Source organism: Harpia harpyja, chromosome 3 (genome assembly GCF_026419915.1).
Source record: "Harpia harpyja isolate bHarHar1 chromosome 3, bHarHar1 primary haplotype, whole genome shotgun sequence".
NCBI lineage: Eukaryota > Metazoa > Chordata > Aves > Accipitriformes > Accipitridae > Harpia > Harpia harpyja.
The window spans coordinates 5,706,896-5,725,842 of NC_068942.1; the positions used below are offsets into that span (position 1 = coordinate 5,706,896).

Genomic DNA, 18,947 nt, shown 5'->3' on the forward strand with positions numbered 1-18,947 from the left:
CAGTAGATTTTTTAATTGAGAGGAAGTTCGTAGGATTTGTTTTTCCTGTTTGACTATCACTAGAGGTGAAGAAGTTACATGATGCTGACTGTGACATTGTCTAAATGTCCATTTAAAAAAATAAAGTTCTGTATATTGCAATTTTGTAGGAGTAAAAGAAGTAGGTCAATGTGCCAGTGAAAACTGAGCTTGACTTTGACTCTGGCACTTTGACTGCCGATCTGATTCTGTAGCTTTAAATGAACAAGCTAGAAAGGAATGTCTGGTAGAGCATGCTCTGTGTCTTGGCAGTTGTGTTAAGCCAACGTACATGCTAAAGTTAAGGAGATCATTTAAGTAGACGTCTCAGAAGTTAATCGCTTATGTAGTTTTACGTCCTTGATGAACTTGGAATCAGCAGGTTTAGAGGAACATGTTCCTATAAGCTGAATTCTTCTGTAAGTAACTTGTTACTGCATCAGCGAAAGCATTTCTAGTATTATGTAGGTAATCTGAAGATCCCTATTGAAAAAAAAAACCAAAAAACAAACTGAAACCAAAAAACCTAAATGTAGGTGGCCTTATGTGCGTGGTGACTTTTCATATAGTGTGCAAGTCCATCTTATGGAGCACGCTGCAGACCTGTAGTCCTGCTTTGTTCTTCAGCAGTACTTTTTAAACCAAGGTGGGTCCATACACCTTCTTACAAGGGTCTGTGTGGATTTTTTTTCCCCTCTCTCCTTTGCCTTGTAGTGAGAAATGCACCTGTTGAAGACCAAGATATTTCTTTGCTCCATGACAGACGTGTCTATAAAACTGGGAGCATAGTTGCAATAACTTCATAAGAAAAGCAAATTGTTTAATATTTTCAAATTTCATAAAAATTTCCAGTATTTACTGAGATGTTGTTTTATTAATTACACTTTTAACTTGGAATACCACTTCTCTTCTGGAATAGAAATCTGTTGGTACTAGATAGAATGTGGCTTTTTGGAAAATCAGTTGAATGAGATTTGATCCAGCTAATTTTATATCTTAAATTGTGAGCAGTTTTCAGATATTTGGGAAGTGTAAGTACAGGTTGGCAGAGATTTTCCAGTTGGCTTCTATACTAAATTGTCATTAATTTGATACATATAACTTCTCTCACAATAATTACACCCTTTTTAAAGGGGTCACCTCTACTTAATTCATATTTTCCTGTATCAGAAGCTCTGGAATTCTATACAAGTTTAACTATCTTACTTTAGTTTCAGTCAGCATGTAGTGAAATGTTTTCCTTTTCTTTGTCTCATCTGTTGGGAGTTGCCAAAGAGTAAGTGATAGGGAACCAGTACTTGAGTTTATATTTCTTATGTTGCATAGCTAGTATGACTTTCAAAATAATGGCAATAATAAAACTACCAATATGACTTCTAAAAATGGATTTGTGTCGTCTCGATAAACAACTAGAAGCATGGGCAACCTGAAAAAAATGTCTTTGTGAGGCAGACAGAAATTTGACACTGGCAGCAGTGTACAAGCAGTGATTTAAAAAAAAATGTAGTTTGTGCTTCTGAAGTAGTTGCAAACAGAATGATACAGTCAAATACAAAGTAAAACAGTGGCAAGAAACAGTATGTAAAGGAAAGTGAAAATTATAATATGTTGCTGCAGTAACAGGTATTTTAATGATAGAGATGAAAAAGATCAGCGACTGGCATATAAACGTTGGTTGATGTATCCATTTATGTAAATGGAAACCAAACTTTTAAGATGCTTAAAATGTATTGTTATTAGGTTATTTTTTTAATTGTTGGGTGGAAAATTGTGCAAATAATTACATATCCAGAATGGTCTTCAGCAGAGAAGATAAAGTATGTATGTTGTTTTGCATCCTTTTAATTTGCTGACCAGTCGTCTGAATGTTTTGTCAGGACTAGAATGGAATCTGAGAAATGGAGCAATTCATTTGTAGATGTCTCGTACTTTGTATTCTGTATGGGACATATTAAAGGTGGACTAAATTAATTTATGATTAATTTGTGTTCAGTTTCATATGCTGCATTTTTACTAAGTCTACTTATATAGCTACACTACCGTAGTGTTTACTTAGGGAGTCAGTCATAAATTTTGCTGTTCATGTTATTAGCCACATGATAAAGACCGTTTTGTGAAATTTAAAGTTTTAACTAAAAGCTTAAGTCACATATGTCAGTTTTGAGGTCACAATAATGATGAAATAAAGGCTTTTAATTTCATTTAAAAATTTGTAAGTGCAGTCTTTTAAAATAATTTCTTGAAACAGGCTAGTAATTTTCATCATTGACAAGTGGTAAGCATTCTTTGGTTGTATTGAAATCGGGGGCTTTTTTATCAACAAAAATGATGGTTCCCAAGTGTATCATTTATTCAGAAACTCACATTTTGTACAGTGCTGTCACATTGTTTAGTTTTGCAAGGAGCACAGTGAGATGAATAGGGCTCTGATCTGTTTCATGATTTCTCATTCAAACCAGTCCATTAAACTTAATAGGGTTGTGTGAGAAATTGCAGCAAATGCTGCTTAATAGGCAGGAAGAATCAAATAGTGAAGACTGAGGAAGGGTAGAGCGTTCTTGTCTTTTGGAGAGCCGTAGTCAAAGTGGTGAAGTGACACTGGTGAGATAATGGAGACAATCCTTTCTTCCAGCAATTAGAGAAACATAATACTTAAGAGTTTCGGATACTTCACATCTAGGGGCTGATGCCAAAGTTAGGGGTCCCCCTGAAAATTTACTAGTGTGTGGGCTGCATGGTTCATAACGGTGCACGACAGGCTCTTTTGTTGTTGAACCAACACCACTTGTGTATCCGGTGTCTGTGAGTATGTTTAGGCCTCAGGCTGTAGGAGCTACAGCTGTCATGTCCTGAAAAATTGTTTTCTATCCTGCAGTTGTGTAATGTTATGGGAACACTTAGGAATAATGAGTTCATTGTTTGTAAAGCATAATTAGGGGGGGTTTAACCTACTTTTGCCTTTAAGCAACATTTCTGTCTTTAAAAAAATGCCCCCAAAATATAAAGTTAAGCAAATAAGCTAGTCTTGTATCTTGATATTTGCATTGCGCTTTTGTCTATATACTGGGGCAGCAGCCACAGGGTAATTGCAGCATTGTAGCCTGCTCTGTTGTGTGATCCTAGATCCTTCAGCCTTTACATCAGAAGGTTAATAGTCCCAATCAGGAGTGAATGTTTAAATACATAAACACATGTCAGTAAACTTTCTGGAGTCTAGCATAAATTACATGAGGACACGCTGCTGAAGTAGTCAAAACATGTCATATACTTTATTTGTCTATGAATTTTGGTTTGATCCCATGGCAAGATTCATAGGGACCTCTCTTGTAGAATTAGCTATTAAAAAGATATATACCGGAGGTGTTTTATTGGTAACAGAATCAATGGACCTTGGAAATCTCACTTCCTACTGATTTGTGGGGAATAATTTGTCCTAATGCAAACGTCGAGCACTTTCTCGAGTTGCTAAGACCTTCTGATTCAGGCACCCCCAGTTCTCTCCCATGATCTGTTGGGTTTCCATACCACAGCATCCTTTGCTTTGTCATCTACCTACGGTTTTGGTTAGTGGGCTGGACAAGGGGCAGCAGCACAGTCACTAGCTCAGAACTGCGTGTGTGGTGCCTAGCCATCGCACTGTTTGCTCTTGTCTCTGGGTGGATTAAACAAACTGGCTAAGGTCTGACTCTTCCCACGTTTCCCTCCGTGAGGGCACTAATCCATCACTCTTTCCTACTGAGCAGCTGTTTTGCGCAAAACTTGTCTGTTGTAGGAACTTTAATCATACACACCTTTAACCCTCTAACGGATTTGTTTGAATCTTGAAAATGGATTAAGTTCAAATCATCAGGGAGGGAAGGTGAAACAGGGAGAAATGTACACATACTGATAAAATGATGGTACTAGACTGCCTTGCTTGGGAAACTAAGATACAAATGATGAAATGTTACCAGGTTTTGTGGTGGGGTTTTTTTTGTTTGTTTTTTTTAATTGGTAGTCTGCTTGTGTTTGATGTTTCTTGAAGTCCTAGCTGCTGGCATCTAGAGATGATATGGTGGAAAAAAATCATCTTTCATTTAAAAAAGACAGTTTTCAGACCTTTATGAGTTTAGAAGTCTTGGTATGCAAGTGAATTAGATGTACCCTAAAGGCCTGAAATGAAAGGAAAATGAAAAAAAATCTTTAAAGAATATTTGCTATTTTAAAGGCATTTGATGAGTGCTTGGCTTATGACTTTTAGTCACTGGAGGCTGGTAATACAATGGATATTTTTCTATGTATCTAGCTTTCCTTTGCTGAAAAGTCTGTGTGTTTTCTAATATGTCCATTATGCTTAGTCTTCTTTTGAGCTAGAAATTGATATACCGAAAAGTGCATCATTACAACCCTCAAAAAGCATTCATTACACTTTGATGTTGAGGGAATTCAGGTCTTCCTCTCAGTTTTATTTGGTGTGGTGAATAATGCCACTGCCTCGTCCTAGGATTATTCAGACCTATGACCCAGCTTTCCAATTCAGTTCGGCTCTATTTTGAGTCCTCGTGTCTGGGCAATGGGTAAGTCTTAGGTATTTTTTCATATCTATTGGCTCAAATAAAACTCTTGTCCATACTGCAGAAATTATTGGAATGATAGCTCAGAAAACAAAAAAGCTTTTCCCAAAGCTGAAAACATTGTCATTATTTTATCTGACGATGCCATCTCTCTGTTTGCCCCCCACCCCCCCGCGGCTGTTTTCCCTTTCAGTAGTGAGAGGTAGATTGTTTCCTGTCAACATGGTATGTTAGTCACCATCATCCCGCTTTTGCAAGTTTTCTCAGTCTCTGTGTCCTCCCTTTGATGCTTTAGATCTCAGAGGTCACAATATTGCCATCTTCTAATGCCTCATTCAAGCAGTGATGGTTATGAGAAGTGGTAACTTGTGGTTTTAGCATGCCATCTGTCTGCTTCCTGTTGTGCAGTTCTATACACAAATACCTCTGTGTTTGTACTTCTCTTTCATGGTACATTTATTCATCATTTCCTTCGTGTATTTACATTGCAAGTTGTTCAGGGCAAGGTCCACAATTTTGGTCTTTACTATGTGCAAACTTGGCATAGGATCTTTGAGTATGGCTCTGAGATCTTACAGAAATAAATGATTTTTGGTTAGTTATTCTAATGCTCACTTCTCTATGAAAAATGTACAGGTGGACGAATGAATATTTTTTCTGAGAGTTCAGACCATCATATGAAAAAAATTACATGATATGATATAAAATAATTGGAAGAGACCTCAGTGATACTATTTAGTTCTAAGGCTCCTAATGAAAAACACTAGTTAAGACTTCAAGAACTCCATGATTGTAAATGCAATCAATCTCAGCATTTAAGCAGACAGTTTATTATATTGCCAGCTTAAAATACATATTTAGCATAAGATCATTTATAACAAACACAACTTTTTGATAACTCATAACTGCTTGAACAGGAAATAAGGACTGTTGATTAAAAATAGAAGGACATTATATCTGGACTGGTTTGCCTAGGGATTTATTTTTATTTTTGCCATATTTTTGAATGTTCTGTGGAATAATTTGTCTGTTGCTTAATGCCATGATTTATTTTCTTTTATCTCCTATTGAAAAAAACCCAGTAATTTATAAATTCTTGAGTTATTTCAGTTGAAACTTGGTTTTAATTTTGATAGGTGTAAGATCTCTGTGAAATACAAAGTACCTGGTAAATGGCAAAATATGCCCAAAAATTGAATAAATACTCAGCCTTTCAAAACTTCTTCTGGTATCATCTCTCTGTTGGATTATTTGGAAGATAAATACTGAGTTTTACTATTTGATTAATTTGACCAAGATCTGCAGTTTACTCGAATTGTAGACTTTTATTTAGAGTTTAGAAGTAGCTTGATTATAGACCAATGTGGTGATAATCTGAAGCAGTAGATCTTTGTGAAATAGCATGTGTTTACTGGTACTTTGTGGAAGAAGAGAAGAAACAGACTTCTGGAATTACCTTTTCTCCCCCCACCCCAGACAGATCAGATCAGTCTTCAGGTTGGTTTGGTTTTTTATTCAGAACAGCGAGGAGAAAAAAAAGTAAGAAACCAGGAAGTATGTCTTGTATAGTTGACAGTGTATGGATTGTAGTTGGGACAGTAAACACAAAGAAATTAACAGCAATGTGTCTGATAATTATTGATAAATTGGAGAACAAGCTTGAATGAGGTACTTTAGAAAAAGAAGTGATTCTGTCAGTAATGCTGGTTTGTTTTTTTTTTTTAGTCTTTTCCATGCTGACTCATGTAACTTCTCAGAGCTCTCAGCAGCCAGTGTTGAACTGAGGCATTTCTCAGAACACTTCAGGAAAAGTTAGTGATCGTTGTCAATGACAAGAGAGGTGCGAAAAGTGAAGCATTGAAACAAGAGGCCTGACTTTCTTTAATAAAGAAAAAATTTGGTTATTTTCTGGTTGATTTCAGTAAGTTTTGGCTTCCATTGTAAGGCCCAGACCAGGCACTTCCCATTGCCATTGGCACCGAATTCCAGTTATGGATCTTGGTCTGAGAAAAGTGTCCGAGACTTCGGTGAGTCAGAGGCAAATGAAGGTATCTCAAAAAGGCATTGACCTTGCCAACACGTGTCAGAATAAAAGGCAAAAAGAGCTGTGCAAATTCTGTCTCTCTCGTGTCCTATCTGCTTGATTCATCTAGGGCTAGATGTAAGTTTTCATGATTCAGTTATACCGTGTGTTGCCTGGGGCATAGACTCACAAATGAGTTAGCAGTGAGAAACTAAGGTGTTACCTTGCAGTGTGATACTTGCTAATGCATGATAATTGCTAATCTGCACAGTTGTATACTGCCCTAAATACAGAAGAGTTCCTCTTTTGGCTGAATCAGCAAGTGGCTGAATCACCAAGTTACTGTTAAAGCATGTTAAAAGTAAACATACTACCTTCTCTTCAACCTCTGCCCCTTATTGTTCCCCCATGAAGGTTTCTGTTCTCTATTTGTTGTTGTTGGCTCTTCCTAATGTCTCCTAACCCTGAAGCTCAATGGTCTCCTGTGGGTGGGTGTTTGTTAATTCTGCCCCAACTGGCTTCGCCACAAATTCTATAGCAATTGCAGGTGATCTTCAAAATACTTGGCAACTCTCCTTCAAAAGTCTTGTTGGAGAGTACATCCAAAAAGCTGCCGATTAAAGGATTGGTACAGTTGCTTGTGCAACATTAATTTATCCTCATTGTGCTTATGCAAATTGAAGCATTATATCATCTGGCACCGTCTTTTTCTGTAGAACCCCTGCCTCATGCAGTGAATGGTGCTCTCGGAAGGAATGGCCGTACTGATAGGTCTTGTTTGTGCTCGTCATTTCCTCTGCTGTCTCTGCCCCCTCTCTGTTTTTTACTGAGTAGCTTTCAATATTGAGTGTAGAGCTGTTGAACTTCCAGTGGTCTTTCCATATGATTCCTTTGTAACAAAGTGAGGGAATGTGGATAAAAAATAGTGCTAGTAAGAGTACTATAGAGGAGGATTAAGTGAGCTGGCCAAGCTGAGAAAGGCAGAACTTCTGTGAAAGACTGTAAAGATTTGTCAGCCTTCACAGAAGTAGATCACAAGATTTGAAACCAGCTTACTGTGTGTGGTTTTTGGTGTGACTCTTGTATCCACATCTGTTCCTGGGGATAGATTTATGACTTTTCATAATGTGTAAACAGATTACTTCTATGATGTGCACTCACACCGTTTCTTATTTTGCTCTCTTTATTAAAACAGAAGGATATGAATTTAAATCCTAGGTCATATGCAGAGTACTTTTTTTTTTTTTTTTTTTTTTGTTATTAATTGAGTTTGACAGTCTCTTTGTGATCCCTTTGGAGCATCATTCATGTTGCAAAACTGGTAGCCATCATTCTCGTTGCTTTGTAATTTGCACAGTGAAATAACTTTTTTTTTTTTTTTTTTTTCCCAGAACTCTGTTCTGTTCCTTATATGTCATTCTCTACTAGGTGAGGCTGGATAGTATTAAACTGGTGTAGTTTATCTGTTCTGCCACTTTCTGCTTCTCCAGGCATTTTGAATTAGAATGGATGAGGTTTTGTGTGTGTGTATGTATATAAAAGAGCAATAAAAGTCAGTATGTTAGCTGTTATTACCTGCTTGAAAGGAGGAAGACATTAGTGGTCTTTTTTTAAAGTAGAAGTAATATCATTATACATTTTATTATAATAATAACAACAAATAATAATAAACTAGAAGTAATACTGTTATAAATTATGTGAAACTGTGACTGGGTCAAACTGTGCCTTCATTATTAAGGTCTTAGTTATCTGCTCTGTACCATACCATCACCTCTTACGCTGGCGGTATTTTCTTTCGCTACTTTAGTTGAGGTGGGTCTGCTTTTGTTTGAGGGTGGATAATCCATAGCAGAGAGAATTTAGCAGTGGCTGGTCACTGGGGAGAACAATGCGGTTTTGTAAGTAACCCGTTTCTCTAAAATTGTATGGCTTTGTAGTATTTTAAGTATCATCTTACTGTAGAAGGCAATTTCTGCTTTAGAGTTCTGCGAGGGTTTACAATTACTGAAGTTTTTTGTCATTCTGGCAGTTGGAAGGTAGAAATGCATGCAGCCCCATTCTTCGACAAAAAGTAAAGGCTAACCTGATCTGTTGAGGCTCCATCTAAGCGGACAGGGAGAGGTGGTTCTGCTCTGTTCTGGGGAGTCCGGTCTGAAATCAGCAGAGCTCATGGGCAGGGCATCTCCCACCCTCCAGTCCCGGAGATGTGGGGCGAGGGGGCATAGCCAAGGAGCGGGAAGGGAGATCATTCTCCTTGGCAGCACCAAGCTGGAGATTGGCTTGACCCGTCTCATCAAATTGCGCTCTAATTTAGGTGCTCTGAATCACCTCTGGAAGAGCCTACTTATGTCTGAATTATGTTGGAAGCTTAAGGAGGCTGTCCATCTAAATTATGTACCTAAAGTTAGACCCAGTAAGTACTCCCCACTGATAGCTAAATCCTTCCTGCCTTCTTTTTTTTGTTGTTTTTTTTTTTTAAAAACTGATACAGACATTTTAAAGCAGTGATTTATGTAGTTGAATGGGGTGAGCACTGGCTTGCAACTTGATATTCATTGTGAATTTGAACGTTAGTATAATGTTGTTAAAATATCTAAAATATCCTGCTTTAATATAAGAGGGGTTTTTAAAAAAATTAGTGGCTTTTCCATTTTGCTCTTTATTTCCAAATTTTTGGAAGCAAAAATATACTCCGGGAATTTACCTAAAAATCCCCGGAGATCATAATCTGTGAGGTTTTGGGCAAATACTAGCTTTAAAGCTTATATAAATGTATCTTTTCTTATAAAATGCTACTTGAACTTAAGGATAACAAGTAACTTGGTAAACATGTTAGAACTTGTTCTTTTATTCCAGATATAAACACTGCATGTAAACTGTATTTAAAATGTTTCAAAACAACTTTTTTAAGAGTTAATAACTATTCGTGGGTTTCTACAAAGGCATTTTAGGGGCATGTTAATTTATGGCTTCTGCTTTGCCCACCTTGTTTACTATTTCAGTTAAGCTGTTGATAACAGACCAATTGTAAATTGGGTTATTTGATTTCAGCATTCCATTAATAATTGTCATTTTACTTTGATCAATTTTTTTTAATAAGATTTAGTAATTTTAAAGTTTTAAATTTTATTTCCATTGCTATGGTTGTAAATCCTACATAGGTTTAATGCCATTGCCCTGTTTTGGAGTGGACATCAGCATCACATGCCATTGTCTGCATGAGGAAAAACTCAGCTATTGTTACTTTTGGCAGTATGGCTGTTTGATGCTGGGTCTGTGGATGAAGGAATTTTGTAGCAGTTGGGGAGAAAAGCCTGCAAATGATCCCGTGCTTAAGTTAGGCTATGGAGGAACTTGTGACAGCCTGTACTCCTATACCTGTATTACAATGTGTATAGCATATACGTACCAGCAAGTGATGTATATATGTATCACAGTTCTGATGACCCCATGTAATCGTTGCTCTAATTACTATGATGGATTATATCTTCACAGGCACAGTTAGTTGATCTGAAGTCTGAACTGACAGAAACACAGGCAGAGAAAGCAGTATTGGAAAAGGAAGTGCATGATCAGCTTTTGCAACTTCATGCTGTTCAACTTCAGCTACATGCCAAAACTGGTCAGAGTGTTGATTCTGGGGCTATTAAGGCAAAACTGGTGAGTATGGTGGCTTGAATGGAGAATTATATTATACTTTTCCCTCTCCTGGCAGAAGTTCTTCCTTGGAAGGTGCGAATAAGCTGTTTACAAATTTTCACATAAAAAATGTTAGAGAGAGTTAACTTTTTCTTTTTTAAATAACATTTACAGTTGGTTGTTAGCAACCATTAAAAATAACATAAATAACATCAGAATAATGAATTAGAATTTAAGAAGTTCTTTTTACATAAACCATTTTTTAGTGGTTTCTTGAAGGAAAATAAGAAAATATTTTGGTGGTTCATAAAGCTTTTCTGAAGACAGAAGTTGCAAAAGATAATAGCTTCCAATATACAAATACAATCAAATCTTCACATATTTTAAAAAAGCCTAAAGTGAGGTAAGTCTATTGTTTTTATTGTAGTTACACTCTGACAAGAGTAAGAATAGGATTGGTTTGCCATACAGAGAGAGGGTAGCTGGCATCACAGTCCTCTCTCTATTGTCATTCTTTCTCTTTAATAATGCTGCAGATGCATCTACAGTGCTCTCCATTGTTACGTGCAGCAGACTGTCGTAATAGAACTCAATAAACCACTGTTAATTTTGTATGATATGTTTTTTTAGAAACTTAGAGCTTTACAAAGCCCACCAAAAGTTAACAATAATTAATCTGTGCAGTTAGTTGGCATTGACTGATAACCAGAGTGTAGGGTGCCTCGTTACTAGCCACAGCACAGATTCAGGCTCTAATACTAAGACTTTGTAAATTAGAAAAGTAAAGTAATGTTGTATAGATTGTGGTTTCTAACTGTTGGCATAAATCAAAGTCTAGCTCTCTGGCTGTTTTTAAAATTGCTTCATGGGTTGGTTGCAAATACCTAGTCCCAACATAGACGGAACATTCGATTAGTCTCCTCTGCTATTTTGTCCTGTTAATTAATGTATAATAAAACACAGTAATAGGCTTAAAGGCTATCTAATCTAGGCTAATCACTGAATAACAGGAGTAACCCAAATTCTTCCTGTTTCACATCCAAAAGCTGTAATTGAATTAGAGCTATGTTCCTAGGTCCATGTAGTTGCATATTCAGCATAAGAGTAACATTTTCTAGATTGTCTGCACATAATTTATTTTGTATTGAATTATAGCTTAAGCAGGTTGAAGTTTCTTTAGAGCTGTTAATAATTTTTATGGCTTTGTAAATAAGCATTAGTTAAGTATCAGCAGCATTTTGTAAGTGTTAGGCTGCAGGTTTACATGTAGCAAAGTTTTTAAGCCAACACATCACTGTGAGTGATTTCGGTCCCTAAATTTCATTAGTGAGGCTTAACTTCTGAGTGGCATAGAGAGTAATACTTTTAACCTTTTTGTTTCACCTTTACCTTGTTATAAACATTTTCTAAAGATATTTTAAATCTCCATGCTAGTGACAGCAGTCTTTCTCCCACAGGTGACAGTAAATACATTTTACTTGCATTGTTTCAGATTTTATCTGTGTTGAATCAGCCTAGACTGATATTGTCTCCTTAATTCCATTTAGTTCCTCCTTTTTTATAAACATCAGGGCTAATCTTCTGAGTTTGCTTTACTTTGCCTGTAGGGATTTCATAGTTTTAATGGAGAGAAGCTCAGCTTTAAACTGTTCTAGATAAAGAAAGCTATAAAGGTCTGGGAAGCTTGAACAAGGAAAACTGAGGCGGCTTAAATGACAATAAAATGGGAAGTCTGAGTTTTAGGTAAATAAAAACTGTCGTGCTGACATGGCAGTCAGAAAGCCTCTGGGGGCAAAGGACTATGTCAACAGAATATGTGATGGGGAAATAAAGTTCTGTACTAGTTAACTTCCTGCTTTCTTTGTTAACAACAACCACTCTTCTTTTCTATGTAGAGTCTTAGCATAAATGTATACTCTACAAACTCTGAAGTTGTATATAGTGGTGAACTAAGACATTTTTAAATGTTTCAGGTTGCTAAGCAATTGATAACATCACATAGTTCAGGCCTAATCCCTTTTTAGGAGTGGTGTATCTGCTTAGTCCACGCACAATAACTCTTTCTTTATAAGAGTATGAAGTTGCCTAGTTGAATTTTTTTTCTTGAGTTTTGCAGTTTGCATATCCTTTTTGCTACTTCTCCCTGTCTTTTATGTCCCTCTTGTAGTATGTATTTTGTTATTCTTTCTGAAAGGAAAAAATCTATTATCTGTATAACAGATGCTAGATTACAGAATGTATTTTCTATGATAGCTTCAAAACTGCTTTCATGCATTTTGCATTATCTTGCTATTCTTTATGAAGATTCTTGGTATTTTAGGAGGAAGTGTTGTTTTCAATACTACAATAAGGTTAAAATTTTTAATAAGAGTTTTAATAACGTTCACTGCAACATACCAAAATTGCTGCTAAGTACAATTATAGCAATGTGCTTGTTCTTTATGCCTTCTAATAAAATAAAAAATCTGCTGGTAAATTTGTTTTGGAGTAAGTAATTTATGTTGTTGCATTTTCTTGAAGTTCCTATTGCCTGTTTCTCTAATTATGGAAATCTCTTCTTCTGTCTTAAGTCTGTCCTTTCTGTGGATGAAATGGTAAGTATGCTGACTGCCTTTTTTTTTTTTTTTTTTTATGTTTACAGTGCTTTTGTTTTGTGCAACAACTTATATATATGTTGGCCTCAGAAACTGGCAAAACAGATCTGGCTTGTTCCTTTTTCCTGTCGTTTGGCAAGATGCTGTGGAAAGAATTTTCTTTGCATTTTAGTTTTTCTTTTCTAGTTTTGGTGCCCTCTTTCCTAAGTCTGTATGTGTTTTATTTATTATTGCTACAGCTAATTTGGGGTGATATGTGGCAACTTGGCATTCTGAAAGATTGTTCTGGTAGTAGCTCAAAAAATGTTAAGGTGTTATACAATTTCTAAAGCATAAACACTGTACACATCTATCAATGTAATATGAAGTATTCTTTGTGTTGTATTTAAAAAAAAAATCCTGTAAACTTATCCTTGTTTTCCTTTTTCTCGATTCTTTTTGTGGGCATGATTTAGTATGATTTACTGGCTTGGGTAACAGCCCCAAGCATATAAACACAATAATACATATATAAGAAGAAAAGGTGAAGCAAAGTTAACTTATGTTTCGGTCTTTCACGGTGATAGACTTGAAAGGTTTTTAAACAGCTTTTCCACTTTTATTATACTATGTACCTCATTATCGTTACTCAGTATTTGCTTTTTGAAAAGCCATGGGATAGCTGGTAACTGTAAGCTTTGATCTTCAACATTGCAGTTGCATTTTTGGTTTAGTGGTTTGTTTGTTTTTTTTTTTTTTTTACTACCAACAGAAGATACACTTTTTTCTATTTTGCAGAACCTATGCAATACTATGAACACTAGAAGGCATGAAACTATTCTGTAACTTCCTCAACTTTTTAAACATTTTTGAGACTTTTGTCACATCTCTTGACAGTCGTTCAAAACATGACATGTTCTTTCAGTACATCTTCAGAGATTCTGTATTGCAAACTTTTTAATTTTTTAAATTCATGTGATGATCTATTGGAGACAGTCCAGAGAAGAATAGCTTCTGGGTGTAATTTTCCACCTCAGTCACAGAACAATGGTCATAGTAATGGAGAAAATAGGAAGAAAACAATTCTATGGGATTACATTGTTCCTCCTCTTTTAGGTATAACATTTAAAATGCATGAGTAAAAGTGATTCCACTTAGAAATGTAACATTTGACTTTCTGTTTAAATTTAATTTAAATGACAAACGAAATTCAGAGAAACTTGATGGAAAATTTTATTCTTGATGAGAGTTTTTAAGCTGGCTACTTCTTATAAATACACTAAAGTGTGCTATATGACATTTGCTAGTGTAATCAAATATCTTGGATCACTTCAGCAATCCACTTTTCTGGGGGAAGCTGGAATTCTTTTCCCAACTTGTATTTCAGATACATCAAGGAACTCATGTATCTCTAAAGCTTTTTTCTGAGTAGAAAACATTCTGAATAGTACATTCTAACAAATCATTGGCAAAGATGATATGAGTTTTTAGTTTATGACTTTTTATTCAGTAAATAAAGCATAAAAATATCCAGTGAGGAAGAAAATGGAGGTTTGGGTGTGAATAATATATCTTCATACGTCCGTCTTAAGTGCTAGTCTGTCTTTTTATATTTGTCAAATAAAAGACGTTCTAAAAGTGAGTACGTACACAAACAAGGGGCCTATACTATTTAGAGCAGCTTGATGCAATATTAGCAATACATACATAGCTTAACATAAGTGTTAGAGGAACACTGTATCTGTATATGGACTCTGCTGCTACTGTAAAACGAGTGTTAGTCTGAACCATGACCCTTCGTACAGCTAAAGTGTGTGGCAGTGGCAATGCCACGCATTGGCACTCTTGAATTCTTGTAATTGCCCTTTGGCTGCTGGCAGTAGATGTGAATTAAGATAGCTCAAGACCATCATAATAATAGAGAAAATTGGTATAATTTTAGAAACTCCTGTTCTTGAAATGTAGATAAGTCAAAATTCTTGGCTTAGGAGTGATCCTGCAGTTCAGAAGGGGATTTGTGAGATGACTCTTCAACAAGACAACCCCCAACCCAAAGGCCAGAGACCAGAAGTGGCTTTGTGTGACCTGTTTTCTAACATGTGTGTGGAGTCAAACCTGATCTGAAACTGGGTCAATATGGGAATTACAGGAAGTGAAATGCCAGCAATTTCAAGCAATCTTTGTGCCGCTCCTCCTGAGCAGTATGCTAGGCAATTCTTGGCCAAGATGTACATATGTGTAATGTACTCTATTCATCTAACCTGATACAAGTATTTAACAGATGAGGGAGACAGTAGAGTCCATCAAGTTCAGAGTTGACTTTCTGGCAAATAGCTATAAATGCTTACATATTCCTATTGTGAAAATGTCTCTCTTTGGAAGGACCAACCTTCCTTAATTTCTCAAATGTGGTAATATTGACCATATTCATGGATTTATATCCAGACTTGGAATAGTGAATAAGCACACTCACAATTTGAGAACAGATTTGTCTTGCCAGTTCTGTAAAGTTTTGTTTCTGTCCTATCGCTTCTTTAGTAGCACTTCCTGGTTTTATTTGTTTAACAATGTAGTTGGTACAAGTACAAAGAACATGGTTTTTTAGGTACTCTTAAGTGTCTTCAAAAATGCATTACGGTCAACTTAGTTTTTACTGATACTTCAGTTGACAGCCATTTTTAAAAGGAAACGGTAATAGATCCTGTGTCTCTACTGTTCTCCTGGTTTGCGGTGGGGTTTTTCCCCCACTTTGTAAAGGGGATATAAAGCAAGATATGAAACATACAAGTCATCAAATGTGCTCTTCTTAAAGTAGATTTTGTAGAATAGCGATCTGAGCATACTAATTCCTTTCACTCCAGTGCTCTGGGTGTTAGAAAAGGTAATGACTATGCATTTTCTCTACATTTGGGATGGAGCACTGTGGGAGTAATTTATATTTCCGTAATTCCTTTTTCATGTGGCAGGGTGGGCGGGAAAGAGGGAAGGAAGATAGCTTGCTTAAAGTGTCGTTTTAGTTTGGGGGTTTAGGGGGTTTTTGTTGTTGTTTTTTGTTTGGTTTTTTTTTTTTAACAAAGCTATTTTGCACTAATTTCTCTTAAGTTTGTCAGGGAGGGCATCTTCATGTGTAGAATCTCTGGCTTTATTTTTTGTGGTCTTCAGACTCTAATTTGGAAATGTCCCTGGCTGGACATTTCTTGGTTGTTTGCATGAAAATAATTGTCATTTTCAGGACATACGGACTTACAGAACATTTCCTTGACATCATATTAAAAATGAGATTAAAATAGTTAAAGAATATTAAATTGAAATATTTCGTGGTTTTGTAGTTACTTTTTTATTTTAAAAATAGTCTTCTCTCTCTTTGTGTGAATCTCCTGTTTGAACACAGGAAAAAGTAAGGATGATATTCAGGCTACTTAAATTTTGCCACCTTTGTGTGATAGGGAGAAGCACTCTTACTAATTTTCATCCATGGACTTTGAACTAGTATATGAATTTTGTGCTAAGGAGTTGCAAGCTGGATAAAAATCATGTCAGGAGCACAAAGTTGAATGCAAGGCCTCCTCTCCCCAGAGGGGAGAATGCAAACCACTTTCTGCAGTGCCAGAGTCCCTGCTTTCATTTTTTTTCCTGCATGCATGTCTTGTACGCAGGAGAGTAATTTCAGATTGTGTGTGCAGAAACAGTGCTCTTTCATTATTAACTTTGATAAAAGCTTTTCAACAATTTTTTTTCTTTTTTTTTTTTTTTTTGTAAAGGAGAGAGAACTTGAAGCTAACAAGAAAGAAAAAGTGAAAGAAGCTCAGCTGGAAGCAGAGGTGAAGTTGCTGAGGAAGGAAAATGAAGCACTTCGTAGACACATAGCTGTGCTTCAGGCTGAGGTTTATGGAGCAAGATTGGCAGCCAAGTATTTAGATAAGGAACTAGCTGGAAGGTATGTGAAGTCAATCCATGTCCCTTAGCATGACATGTTTTCTGTTACTGTTTTCTTCCTTTGCGTCCCCAGAGGCAGGTCCAAAGTTAGGATTAAGTAGGAAAAGTCTCACATTTGCAGTTAATTGAACAAAAGGAAGAAATAAAAATCCCCACAGTTCTTGCACTTGCTCTAGTTGCTGCATGACTGTGTGCTGTAGCCAGATGAAGTGTATGAGTTGTACAATGCATTGATTTTTCAGTTGTAATATAGCACGTTGTTTTACTCTCTTTGTCATTATTAGGGTCCAGCAGATTCAGTTACTGGGCCGAGATATGAAAGGACCTGCTCATGACAAGCTTTGGAATCAGCTTGAAGCAGAAATACACCTTCACCGTCACAAAACTGTTATTAGAGCTTGTCGAGGTCGGAATGATCTAAAACGACCAATGCAAGCACCACCAGGACATGTAAGTTGAAAAGATGAGCCATTTCTCCATAGTTTCCAGCATTTGTTGAAAATAGATACGAGTTATTTCTTCATTTTTGTGATTGTTCTCACTTCAATACTGTGTTCTTTCAAATATGACTTCTGAATACATAATTCTTTTGTATGCTGAAGGACAGTTCCGTGCTGAATAGCATGTCTCCGTAAATGACCACAACAGATGATACAATTCCTTTGACTTACCTAGGAACGCTCAGTCCTTTTGAAAACTGAGCCTCTGCTATGTGTGTGTATAAATATGAATTTAACAGCATAATTTTGTTACCTGGGTTTCAAAATGTGGAGCTAACTTATTTACAAAAAACAAGAATAACATTTTTAGGTTTAGTTTGAACTGAAATTAATTTTTAAAAATTTTTTTAAAGGCCGGATAAATTGACACTGTAAAATAATTGATTCCATCCCACCCCACCCCTACTCCCCCAAAAGGTACTTTTAAAAATAAAACTTTTAAAAGGCATTTCACTGTGAGTACCCTTGGTAGAACTTGCCCAACTTGGCACATGACCTGTTAATCACCCCAGTGTTTAGTGCATAAAACCAAACATTTTCAGGAAAGTGCTTTACTTTGATCTGTTCTAAATACCTTAGTTTGTCCGATGGATCTTACTGCTTATGTTGCTGATAGCATATAAAATATTGGTGGACAAATATGTGTGTGATTTTAAGGGTATGCATAATGGCAACAGCAGCTTAACAAAAGCAAAATAAATACCTTGATTTATTTAGTCTCTCTTTTAGTTTTGACTTGAATGGTTTTTGGTATGGTTTGTTTTTATTATAATAAAATATAATAAAATACCCTTCCTTGGGACTGTGTTACATCTTCTATCATTTCTTAGTTTTAAATTGCAGTTTACGTCATAGAACTTTTCAGTAGTGATGAGCATTCCTTCATGTAGTCCCTTTATATTTTTAATATCTTTTAATATCTTTCTTTTGAACTTAACTTGTGTTGTGGATCACTCAGCACTGAAATAATAGAAATAATTATTCTCATCAAGAGTGCATAGTGAGGAATCTTTTCTGATTTCGTACCCTGACTGTAAAGGGGCACTGTAAGTTTGTCCTGCCTGGAGCTAGTCTAAAACTGTGTTGCTGATATACTGCCTGTATATAATTTAAAAAACTGCAATGCAGAAATACATCACTTTTTGGTTCACACATTTATATTTGTGCTATGTTTGTTTTTTATCAAACTAGGATCCTGATGCCTTAAAGAAGAGTCAAGGTGTTGGTCCAATCAGAAAAGTTTTGCTAGTTAAAGAAGACCACGAAGGACTAGGAATTTCAATCACAGTAAATACTTGCATTTATTTTCCATGACACAGATGAAGAAATTTAAATTTGTATTTGTACTTTTCTAAAATACGTGGATCAGTGAATGTATTGTTAGAACATACGAAAAAAACTATACGCAAATCCATAGCTATGGTCATAGAATTTGAAAGCTCATTTTGGTAGATTAGGAAATAGATAACTGCTACTTTATGTAAAATTTATGATTTCAACTTATGTTTAGGGTACAGACACTTTAGCAGATTAGCCAGTGGTGAATTTCAGGTGTGGTAAGTCTGCAGAAGAGCGGAAACAATCTGAGAACTAACTTCCAAAGCTTAGCTGCTGTGATTGTAACTTTTAAAGTATCAGTACTGGCATCTTACACCTAACAAAAGCTGTATTAACTTTTTACAATGAATTTTGAAAATTCTGACTA

At 36.0% G+C, this 18,947-nt stretch overlaps 1 protein-coding gene across 1 annotated transcript in view; it reads left to right on the forward strand.

Moving 5' to 3' along the window:
• Nucleotides 1-18,947, forward strand: part of GOPC (golgi associated PDZ and coiled-coil motif containing) — a 28,057-nt gene that overhangs the window by 3,777 nt on the left and 5,333 nt on the right. Inside the window, 5 exon segments of the mRNA XM_052781232.1 lie at nt 10,090-10,254; nt 12,804-12,827; nt 16,568-16,743; nt 17,027-17,192; nt 18,434-18,529. Coding sequence (XP_052637192.1) covers nt 10,090-10,254; nt 12,804-12,827; nt 16,568-16,743; nt 17,027-17,192; nt 18,434-18,529 — 627 coding nt within the window.